Source organism: Antennarius striatus, chromosome 17, assembly GCF_040054535.1.
Source record: "Antennarius striatus isolate MH-2024 chromosome 17, ASM4005453v1, whole genome shotgun sequence".
NCBI lineage: Eukaryota > Metazoa > Chordata > Actinopteri > Lophiiformes > Antennariidae > Antennarius > Antennarius striatus.
The window spans coordinates 2,610,779-2,623,234 of record NC_090792.1 but is presented as its reverse complement, the minus strand read 5'-3'; the positions used below and the strand labels follow the sequence as shown (position 1 = coordinate 2,623,234).

Genomic DNA, 12,456 nt, shown 5'->3' with positions numbered 1-12,456 from the left:
TGTAATCCTGAGCAAACAGCAGAAGTCAAGAAGGACTAGCACAGCTGTCCCTGTTCAAAGACTGATCAGTCTTAATTTGCCTGCTTCGACTTTGGATCATGAACTTTCTTATACGATGTTTGTCCAAAATCTTTGTTCTCCATCCTGTTCTGATCTCCTTGGGCAATGAAGCAAACTTTTTGTGCTATAATCGAAAAAAGAAATGATAGTCTACAAAAGTAGACAATGTACAGAAGCAATATTTTTCACCAGAACTGCAGTATATGTAATTAACTTTTTTTATTCAAATATTAATTATTAAACAGTTATTTTTGCATTTTTATTTGTCCTTTCTGTATTACATATTTTCTGTTTTACTGTTCAGCCTCTGTCTATTTCTTATTCAGGTAATGAGGATCCTTATTCCACACCACTTCAAGTTGGCAGACAAAGCCCCTTCAGTTGAGTAGCATAGATCAACAATTGCCAACATATTTTGTGGCATGCAAGCAAGATCTTGGAATGAAGAGAATATGCCATCCCTTACCAAATTTAGTATCAACAAAAGATAGATTGAAGAACGTGAAGAGCATCATTCAAGCAAAGTTGCACCATTTGCAGGATTCCCGGTGGAACAACAAAGCAGGTGAGATCCAGGGCTTTGCAGACATGAACGACATTGAAAAACTTTTACAACAGCTTGAACAAAATATATGGAGCTACTACATCTGGATCACCGACTCACCCTCTCATTGACACTGTTCTCACATTATTCACCGACAAGGAGAAAGTTCTGGAAAGATGGGCAGAACACTTTGACAGCATTCTGAACAGGCCATCCACTATCAACGATAATGCCACCGACAGGTTACCTCAAGTCCCTGTTGAAAAATCTGTTGATGCCACTCTGAAGGACATTCAGAAAGCAGTCCAACACTTATGGTTGCAATGTCTGCAACCATCAACAGGGGATTTCTTTGATATACGTTACAGGCAAGATCCTGGCAAGACTCATGCTCAACTGCCTCAACATACACCTCAAGCAAGTTTCTCTACTTGAGAGCTAATGCGGTTTCTGTAAAGAGTGCAGGCCCTTGTTTCTTGCTAAACAGTTACAAGAGAAGTGGAAGAGAACACTGACCTATACTACTAGGACCAAGGCCTTTGACACTGTACAGCAGGAATGTCAAAGTCAAATACACGGAGGACCAAAAAAAAAAATTGTTTCAAGCCGAGGGCCGAACTGGTTCAATGTTTATTAAAACGTGCTGAAATTATTTAACGTAGCCTGTTGAACCAAGAGTGTGTATTATTTACTTATTGAATGAATAACAAAATATTATATTATGGCCCTAGGAGTAATTTCAAGTGATGTTTCTCAGACATTTGATGGTGCCTTCTTAGGTTATATTCTTTCATTACAGCCAAACTTTCTCCACACAGAAGTCACATAGGTTTGCCTTTTACCTCCATGAACATGTACTCTGCCTCCCACCTGTCTTGAAACCCTCTTTTGTCATTGTCCACCTTCCATTTAGCCATTTTTGAGGAGGGTGGTAGCTGAAAGCTAACCTCTGCTTTGATGGCTAATTACTAAAGACTTCTGTTATACCAAGTTTCCCATGTTGCACATGCTCTAACGTAATTAATATTTGTTATAAACTCATCACAGTGAATATCATGGTGACAGAGACTTACCTGTAAACCAATGAGTCATCTTGACTTCCATTATACTGTATCTGGAACATCCTAATGCCTGGAATATTCCTCTGGAAGTTGAACTTTATCAGTGCTGTCGAAGACGTGGCCTCTGCTGTCACCACCCTCTTATCAGCCGCACCTTTCACATCAGCTGTAACATTGCTGCCATTGGCCCCACCACGGGTGGATGTGGAAATGTCTGACGATCCTGGATCAGGCTCCTGGATGTTGTTGGTGTTGTTGGAGATATGGGGTAGTTTTATAATGGCCAGGTCTATCGTTTGGTGAGCTTCGCCGGCCGGGTTGGAGGAAATGCAGGTGAAGGAGCCAGTGTCTTTCACAGTGCTGATGAGGATGTCTAAAGTTCCATTGGAGTACACTAGTGTTCTAGAGGAGTTGGATACTAGTTTGCCTTCAGGAGAGATCCAGTGGATGGCTGGCTCTGGATCACCTCTAGCTTTACACCTGAAATCAATAGATTGGAAAAGATTAATACAAAGAAAAATGTTCAGAAGTAACAGGGCAGGCTTCAGGGTGTCTTTCCATATAACCTCTCTCTTATAACTAATTAAAAAGTGAAGGCAATAAAGTAAAAAAAAAAAAAATCAATTACAGCACAACTGAAGTACAGGGAATTTCTAATTTACAGATGTGTAGGGTACCAAAATTATCATTACCGCCATCTAATGGGCCAAAGAAGTTGGAGAAACTGAAGAAGAAAGATAATAAACTGTAGTCCTCAAATTACTTATTTAAGTCACCAGATCAGAAAACCCTGCACATCATTGTAAAATGTCTTGTTTCAGTTAATATGAATATAAAATCCAAACAAATTTGGTTTACTACTATAGAAGGCAAAGAAATGTAACACACATTAGTTATCATGTAAGTACTATAAATCAATTTATTAAGTATAGGGCTCATATATATTATATGTTATCCTCATAAGGCAGACATTATGCAGAGATATACAACAGCTGAGACATCAAATAAGGGAATATAAGATGAGTCGCATGTTGTGTTTACTTCTGAGGCGACAAAGACAGTTTCTCAAAATAACCTGTTCATCCGGATGAATGAGTGAATCAACGTAGTTCAGTTTTAAAGTACCGGTAGTTTTAAGGCATTCTTATTATGAGTGATCAGAAATTCAGAACTCAAAGTCTCACTAAAGTAATTGCAGATCTTCTCATCGTCTGTCCTTACATGCAATGAAAAATAATAATTCTAATAATTATAAATGACTTTTCATCGGGCTTTGTTGCAGTCCTACACTATTCTCACCCTCCAAACAAGATCGACAATTTCTTTTACGAACTGAAGTCAGCTCAGAAGTATCTGAAATGTAGGTTTTAGCAAATGTCGACAAATGACAGAAACCAATAATAAAACGGTACGGGTATTACAAAGTCTCTAATCATGAAGTGATAAGATGAGGAATTGAATACACCAAACTGTTTGCAACAGCAGTTTTCAAGTTTGATGGATTAAAATTGGTATGACAAACATCTGGTGGGCTGAACCTCATATGTATGTAGAGCCGAGGCATAATAAAGGAAAGAGAGTAATGGCACTCATTGATTTCTACATTTCCCAATTTCACCACAAGTCCATATTTGAGAACAAAACGTCTATCATGATTGGAAGTGTGTGACCAATATATATGCAAATTAAGTAATCATCATCTCTCAGACCTGTTGTTCTGTTGACTGCTTTCTTCCTCCTGACCATTTTAGTATGATGTTCCTGTTTCAGGCTTCATTGAACATCATGTATATTTTGAGTGGCTTGTAAATATAATGCATGACTACAGGAATAAAAAAAAAAAGATAATATGTGTATGACTGTGTACACAAGTCAAGTAGAGTCCATAGAGGAAATGTTTTGTATTTACTGATTTCATATTTAGCACATTTTTAATTTTTCTATGTATCTCATTTTAAACCAGACGCAGATACCTGAGTGCCACCCTCTGCCCTTCTAATACCCTCATCTCATGGGAGTATCGGGTGATGAGAGGAGGCTCGCAGAGGAACTCCTCCTCAGGAATGGACCAGAAATATCGTCCGGAGAGGTGTTGGGGTGAAGCGCATGTCTCCAGGTCATCCTCTCTGTTGAGACGTCGTAGCCACAGCAGTTCACAATTACAGTGGAGAGGGTTCCCGCCAAACGACAAAGCAAAAGAAGACGAGGATAGGATCCCTGATGTGGCCAAGACCTGGTAGAATGAAAAAGCAAACAAACAAACAAAGAAACAAACAAAAGTAAAATAGTAAATTAAATTTTCCACATATTGAATGCATTCTTTAGGAGCATGAATCACTCATGACATCCTTATATATCAAGCATTTATTTGGTTGGGAACTGTACTGTACCTCATTCATTTTACGTTTAACAAGTTCAATCAGACTGAAATTTTGGATTAAATCAAGAAAAACCTGAGAATACCTGTGCTCGTTGAAAAAGTGGGTCAGGTGGCAGTTTTAAAAGTTTATTAGAGGTAACATCCAGCCGGTTGAGCTTCTGGAGCAGAGAAAATGTCCCTTCTGGAATGTAGTCCAACATGTTGTGGTCTAAGCTCAAAGTATGTAGGCTGATCATTTTCTGCAAGACAAACATAGCTTTATGGTCATTTTCCTTTATAATGATTGAATTTAGGAGGTAATGCAAAGACTCGGAGCTAAAAAAATCATTTTTTTCCCTTCGATGCAATCTGGACAAGAATTGGAATCCTGATACACTCAATTATAACAATGACAACACAACATAACCCAGAATATTTATGCAAATTTTGAATACTTTGTGGTTCATAACCAGTGTTGAAATAGCCTATGAACTCGGACTATTAAATCATATTATCACATTAAGATTTAAACACAGAATATTAAGATTTAAATATTAAATAGAGTCATTATAGATTTAAGAGTAAAATATTGCATTCATAGTTTTGCCAGCTATAACTTCCTCCGCAAATATGACACACTAAATTGATCCAATCAGGATAACCATCTAGGCCTCTAGATATGTGACTCTAGTGTGTTGTGCACACAACATCTCAAAGAGAAGCTTATGAGAAGCTTGGAGACTAAGGAAGAGGATAGAGTATATTGAATTCTTTTTGATTTGAATGGAACATGGATTGTGGATTCATTGATGCTCAAAATCATTAGAGCATCAACACTTTTTGTTGCTGCCAACAAATCTGAAAAACTAAAACTAGAATATCTTTCAAATGAGGCGATCAACAGGAACTTTGTACATAAGTTGAATGAATAGTCCCCATAGTGTCCTCTATTCAATAAAAAAAGGATTTCATTATTTTAATCTCAAATAAATTAGCAAAAAGGTTTTATGGTCTTTTTATTGAGCTTGTGAATGGTTTATTTTAGGGACCTTCGGCCAAATGTGTTTGAAAAACTGTTGAAGTTTCAGACATCCTGACCTGGATTGATTCCCACGGAATAGAGTCGAGGTTATTGTAACTGAGGTCCAATTCTTCCAGCGCCAGCAAATCATTGAATGCTCCCTGGTGGATCAGCACCAGCTGGTTGTTGTTGAGGATGAGGTGGTGAAGCTTCGACATGCCGCAGAATGTATCATTGCCTATCCTCGTTAGACGGTTACTGCGGATCGGGTAGAAAGAGATGGATGAAATGCATTCAAGAGGACTTGATGCAATTCTACTCATAACAAAAATAACAGAACCGCATGGGTGCAGATCCCTACCTGTTGAGGTGTAGAGCTCTAAGGTTTTCCAGATCGGCAAAGGCGTTTGGTGTGATGTAGGAGATGGTGTTTCTGGATAAAGTTAAATCCACCAGCCGTGTCATGTTTGCAAAATCTTTCCTCTTGACACTGTGGATATGAGTTACATCAGATAAGAAACAAATGTTCACCATTTCTGTCAGTGTTTAGAGTAAAATCAACAACTCCATATACTGTGTTCTGATAACCTGAAAAACTGCAGATTGAAATCATTTTCTAAGCATCTGTAGATCATTTTTAAAAGGTGATGTTTAATATTTCAGTATCAAAAAAGATATCTACCGATAGTCAAAAAATGTTCTACAAACCCTGTTTTGTCAACTACTTTAGACCACAACTCAGAAACAGATGGAGTATTCTGACCATATTTCACATTTGGTCAGAGAATGAATTTTTATTGATAATTTTGGATGCAATCCTACAAATTGTGGCAACTGTAATTGTGGCAACTGTAATTGTAAAACTGTAATTGTAAAACTGTAATTGTGGCAACTGTAAACTGTATGTATTTCACTACATATTTGAAACATCCTTATTGCAGAATTTATGGCTTCCTTGCAGCAACATCCATTTATGAACTAAACTAAAACATGAAGGTTTGAGAACAATAAACATTTTGTTTGTCTGTAGTTAACCCCTGAAGAGTTCTGTTTCATTCCACCCAGTGGATGTGCTCTATCACCATGAAAAGCACCATGGGCATTGCAAAAATTCATCGACTTACTCATCTTTTGCTGGGAAAGCTTTAGGCTTTGTGATCTGATGACTTCATAGGTCAGACTTTCTGTTTTCAACTTTTTGTTCGTTTTCACACATTGAAATTGAGCTTTTTGTTTTCTTTCTTTTCTTCCTTCTCTTTCTTTTAAATGATTATTTTTTATGCAATTTAATGTATAACATTATGGAAACTGTTCTTTCAATTTGTATTATCATTTATGTGTACATCTCCCTGTCTTTGGTTTAATTGTTGAATAAAAACTAAGTAAAAAAAAAAAAAGAAAAATAAAGAAATTGAGCTTTTCAATGACTTACATATTTATTCTTCTCAAATATGAGCCAAAATTAAAATAATGGTAGTTATTATTTAACTGTAAATAAATAAACTTTCATTTAAATAGTAATTTTATGAATTATGATGTTGTCAGGGAACACTCACTGATACTTACTACAGTTAAAGTAATCCGAGATAATGTGCCCTGTGTTTTATGATGTACAGTATGAATCACAACAGGTTAATACATTATTATTCATAACAATACTTGCCTCAGATGATAACTGGGTGGTAGCAGTCGGCATTGTAGGTAATATAATAGCAGTGGCAAAGCATTAGCAAGTGGTTAGACCAAATATAGATGTGTGAAAGGCCTTTAACATGAGGTTAAAAGCTTTCCTAAAACACTGATAGACCTGAAAACTTGAAATAACCAAGAAAATACAATACCAACACCAAAATCATTAAATGTGGTTAAAACTAGGGGAGGGGGGGTGTATTTGTACTCAATAAAACAAATATGACATGCATATCTTTTGGACACAAACAAAGTGAAATTTCACTATTCAGCAGCTTTTAAGGGAATGGTATTGGCCATAACTTTGTTACATATGCATGTACAGACTTAAAAATTACCCCTATATTAATAGTTTGATAGGCAATAAAAAAATCATATTTTACAATTTTGACAATTTTGAGAAATGCTATACATTTCCATATTTTGAGGAAACATGAGATTAAGTGTTTAACCTGTTGTGTTGTTTTTTGCTTAAATACTTTGGTGTTCCCAAAAAAATAATAATAATAATGCAAGTATTATCACGTAATCCTGTGTTTTATCCATTTATCAAGCAAGCCATCAAACTGCCACAGAATGAACTGTGAGAACAGCATTAAAAAGTTTAATAAACCTGAACTGTGATAAAGTTGCATAACTAATTGGAACAATGTTTATGACCGGGAACTCCAGGAATCTATGAGAATTTATTAGAACGGAAACTTCACACACACACACATACACACACACACACTGTACTGTATATATTGCAGTAATAGTGGCGTAATCATTGACATGAATATTACTTTGTGACAAAGTTGTCAGCCAGCCGTAGCTCCACAGTGTGCCTGTCGATGTTTGGCGGTACAAACAGCAGGCCCTTCTTAGCACAGAGGGTTGCCAGGTTGGGTGACAGGATCTGACATACGCAGCGTTTCGGGCAGATTTGTGCCCGTACTGCCATGGCAACCGCCAGCATCACACACAGCAACAGCCTCTCCATGGTTACCGCCTCACCTGGACACAACACCTGAAAAATGAGACAGACAGAGACACAAGAAGAAGACGCAGAGACGTTAATAAAATTAGACAGTGGGGTAATGGAATTATATACCAGTACAAAAGACAAAGACATTTCTTCTCCTCAGTGGTCCTCAGTATGCAAAGCAAAACCTGTCTTCACACCATACTCACTGTTCCACAGTGTTCGCTCCGTTCACTATCTTTGGGATGCCAAGCTACACTAATAGACTACTTATTGCCCCCTTCACTTCCTGCAAAATCAAATAAATCACTCTGAATGCCAACAGCTATTTGGAGAGTGTATATATTGAAGACGGGATGATAAGTGCAGTATGGTGACGGATTGCTTTTACTGTGGAAGGGTTTGATGTGAGTGCACTGTGTTAGCGTGCATCAAAAAACGGTGAGTATTTTATGAAAATAATGAAAAACCTCTGAGTAGACATGACTTGAACAGGCACCACTGGGCGTTGCTTGGAAATGCGCACACACACACACACACACACACACACACACACACACACACACACACACACACACACACACACACACACACACACATATATATATGCACACATTCATTATGTAGAAGCAGTGCTTATGGTTAATTTGGATCATTTTTAGAGACAGACCAAGCAGGGCAAAAGTGTGTGAGAAAATGCTCATTAATGACAACCTTGATGGAGATTTGAAGGACATGGGAGAATCAGGATTAAAGGGATCATAGCTCAAACACACACACACACACACACACACACACACACACACACACACACACACACACACACACACACACACACACACATATACACACAGATATGGACAATTAATGCATACACAACCTAGATAAAGGGGTTATGGGTCTGAAATTTAATTACAGCATAGATAAAACAGTGACGGAAAAACTTTAAATTGAAGTTTTGTGTTTCATGTTGTGTTTGTTTCATTCAATGTTCAGAGGCAGAATATAGCAACTGATCAATTAAAGCTAGCATACTGGGTATTAGAATGCCTGTCTGTTGTCAGCTGTTTGTATGAGACTGGTTCTAACGCCTAATAAAATCATAAATAAGAACGGCAGCCTTTATTAGAGTGCTGTGATGGAGAAGACAGTCGAGGTGTTGTGAAGTTAATGCATTTTTTGTTCAGTTTCTCATCCATCTGTGCTGTGAATTCATCAATGTGTCAGTTCTGCACTGCAGCGCTCATCAGACATGGACTGTCAGTTAAACTGTTTACCTCACGCTAAACCCGCATTCATGATGTTTATCCACAAATTGCAGCATAAAGCAGACAGTTCCTGTTTACAGAGATGTTTTCCTGGAGAATGACTGCCACACTTTGGATGTTTATGACCACTGAGTTTTTGAAACGCTATGGTATACAGTAATATCATGGCAATAATAAAAAATGACTGAAATGCAATGCGACATTGTAATAATGATATCTGTTGCACACACTTCTCAACACCTGTAATTAATTCAAGTTTTTTTTTCTTTTCTTTGGGACTGTTTTGTGACTTGATAAATATAGAAATCAATTAAACAGGATTTGAAGACTGTCACCAGACAAATAAAGTGTTAGTGAGTTATAAAGAACTTTTTTTTTTTTTTTTTTTTTTTTAATGAGGACTTTATTAATTGTTGGTTATTTCACAGCAGTCATGTGGTGAATAAAACCTGCTGGGTTGAATCCATTCTGAAAGCATGTGGTCATGCCGCATAAATCACATTAACACTGCAGATTGTATTTGAATACTTGGATGGATGGCAGTGACAGAATTAAACACAGAAGTTCCATTAATCACAAAGAAGAGGAAGTGCCACCTGGTTTTTGGAACAATAGTGCAGCTCTACATGCTCTGACAGGCTTGGGATGGATGTATTTATTATTTACTCTATTCTTTGTTTTTTTACGTTATGCACAACTCTCATTTATTGTGTAATAATCTAAATGTAATGTAACATGTATTTGTTACATGTTTTGATGCATTTTTATGCTTTATAAAACATTTATGTCTGAATTTGGGGGGTTTGGAACGGATTAGGGCATTTGCATGAAAAACGCGTCTCTACTTACAAAATTTTCTACTTACTAAAATTTCTTCCAGAACCATTTAATTTCGTAAGTAGAGGTACCACTGAATACTGTATTTTTTGCTTTTGAAAATGAGAAAAACAAAGTGTAAATGATCACTTGATCCTCTCATGCCTTCATCCTCCCATATACCTGCTATGGTTGAATGTAGATGAAATTCAACTGATTCATCTTTGAAGTGATATTGTTATTTTAATTACATGTATAGGTTTTTGCTTCAACATCACAGGTAATATAATGCCTATTTTCCTTACCCTCTAAATCTAAAAACAGAAAAAGAAGAACAGAAAAGACAGTGGTTAAATAACGCGCTGCACGACTAACGCGCCGGCGCCACACGGGGAGAAGAGACGGAGAGACGCTCCTGAACTTTGTGACTCAAAAGTAGTTATCAGCTCATTAATTATAATGAGGAATGATTGTAATGAGAGTGAACAAGTGAGAGACACAGACAAATGGAGAGGAAACAAGGGAGAATTATCAGAGAGAGTGAGAGGAGGAAAACAAGATCAGAGAGGGAGCTAATTAAAATTAGTACTGAACTGTGAAAGGAAAAGGCGGAAAGGGATGAATTTCATTCAGGCAGACGGGGTAGAGCAGATAATGCCCGTGTCACATGTGTCACGACTGCATGAGAATGAGACTCACTTTGTGCAAAAGCACACGTGCAATACAGTTCACGCAAACCTCGAACACATAACATAGGTACTTGGTGTTGCTTATGGTGACATGTAGGAAACTTGGGATTGAACGGAATGGAATTTTCCAGGATGGTGGATTATGGGTAAGGAAGGCAAATTAAGCTCTGTTTGTAGTGGTGTGTAAAAATGCGATTGTGTTTCACACATGTGCAGCCAGCCCTATCCACTTCTCTGAAAGTCTTTCACACTGACATCCCTTTTTACCCCAAAGGTCTTCCATAAAGCTAGTTTCACCCCTGGCTCGCTCACTGATGAACAACTGGCTTCCCGGACAGCTCAAATGGATTCTCTCCATGCTTCATATACTGAAACGGATCTTAGGCTGCATTGGAATCTCATGGGGATAACCAGCGGAACAGCTTGGCAGTTAAAAGCGATGGCTTGGAAATACTCACAGACTCAAACTCTTTGGAAGCAGCCAAGAGATCATAATTGAAAACTTCCATGAATGTTTGTTGCTCCTAAGCAAAAAAAAATTCTTACATTATGTACATCATTATATGGTAAACTATATATTGTTCTACTAAGCACATATAAATGTTAGGTTTCTTTATATCTTTATAATCCCCTTTCTGCTATGTTTTTTTTTTTTTTTTTCATTTTTAAATCTGACAGGAACTTTATCAGCTATGTTGGCATATATATATATATATATATATATATATATATATATATATATATATATATATATATATATATATATATATATATACATTGTACGACTCATGCTTTGTATTAGTGTGTTGAGTACAGAACCTCAAAATTCCTGGACTGTACTTTGAGGAGATGTGTACAGTATATAGAATATTTCCAAATGACTGACCACTCAAACACAAGAAAACATCTGCAAAAAAACAAAACAAAATCAGTCTAAGAATGAGAGATTTGATTAATGTTGTTGTTTCAACAAGAGGAATGATTCATTCAGATATTAATGGGCACAGTAAGTGCTGTTCAGTTTTTATTTTTAAACTTTACTTTCAAAAGCTTTTTGCCACTGTCTTTATCACAACACATGGACATGGCATTGAAAGCAAAAAACAACAACAACCCAACAACAAAACTGCCCTGCTGTGCTGGAAAGTGGTTTGCATAGGTTTTTGCTGAGGAGTGTCAGGGTTTTACTATGGTGCTCATGCTGTTAAAATAGATTAGTCATATGAGTTCAGACAACACTTCCTGAGATTAAGTGTCCTCTCAGCGCTCGCCCTCAATGAGAAGAGTGATGTTGTTTACCAAAAATATTCCAGTGAATTTACTCCACTTGCACAAACTTATGATGCCAAAAAAATAAAAATGACATAAAAATCAGATTATTGTAGACACTGGATCTAATGTCATTTTTATTTAAATAACTATATTACTAATTCCACAGTGAACTGAATTTCTGATGGCTGATAAAAGAAGATTATTCTATCACGTATTAGAACAATTTGACTTAACATTTACTGTATTCTAATCATATTATTTGTTCACATTAGCAGATGCTTGAGAACATCAAACATGTATACAAACATATCAATAGATCTTATCCCATAATCCAGGCAGAAATATGAACAAACATTTAATTGGCAAAAAGCTCCAAAACAGCTATGTTGACTGTGTGGTTTTACCATTTCCTCAGTGATTATTTGCAGGTTAATGAACAATAGCAAACCATCGAATTTTTTTTTTTTTTTTTTGCTTTTATACAAACACTGATCATGACATATTGAACTTGGCAGTATGTCCTTACATCTATTTACACACATCAATATTCATGTAATTTGTAAGACCAAAAATAATATGCCTGCAATCAAGTAAAACAAATTGTGCAAAAAAAAAAAAAAAAGGAAAGAAAGACATTTGAATTAATTTGGATTTAAAAGCACAGAAATATTAGCATATTGCTTTTGCCAGTAGAAACTCTTCAATCATTTTTA

At 36.6% G+C, this 12,456-nt stretch overlaps 1 protein-coding gene across 4 annotated transcripts in view; it reads right to left on the bottom strand.

The window, feature by feature from the left end:
- lrfn5a (leucine rich repeat and fibronectin type III domain containing 5a) overlaps positions 1-12,456 on the bottom strand; it is a 100,395-nt gene that overhangs the window by 16,054 nt on the left and 71,885 nt on the right. For all 4 annotated transcript variants that reach the window (XM_068339085.1, XM_068339084.1, XM_068339086.1 and 1 more), the window contains 6 exons: positions 7,520-7,743; positions 5,407-5,535; positions 5,123-5,303; positions 4,129-4,284; positions 3,639-3,898; positions 1,678-2,145 (listed from right to left, as the gene is read on the bottom strand). In XM_068339085.1, the coding sequence (XP_068195186.1) occupies positions 1,678-2,145; positions 3,639-3,898; positions 4,129-4,284; positions 5,123-5,303; positions 5,407-5,535; positions 7,520-7,716 (1,391 nt within the window). In that variant the 5' untranslated portion in view covers positions 7,717-7,743. The remainder of the gene's footprint in view (positions 1-1,677; positions 2,146-3,638; positions 3,899-4,128; positions 4,285-5,122; positions 5,304-5,406; positions 5,536-7,519; positions 7,744-12,456) is intronic.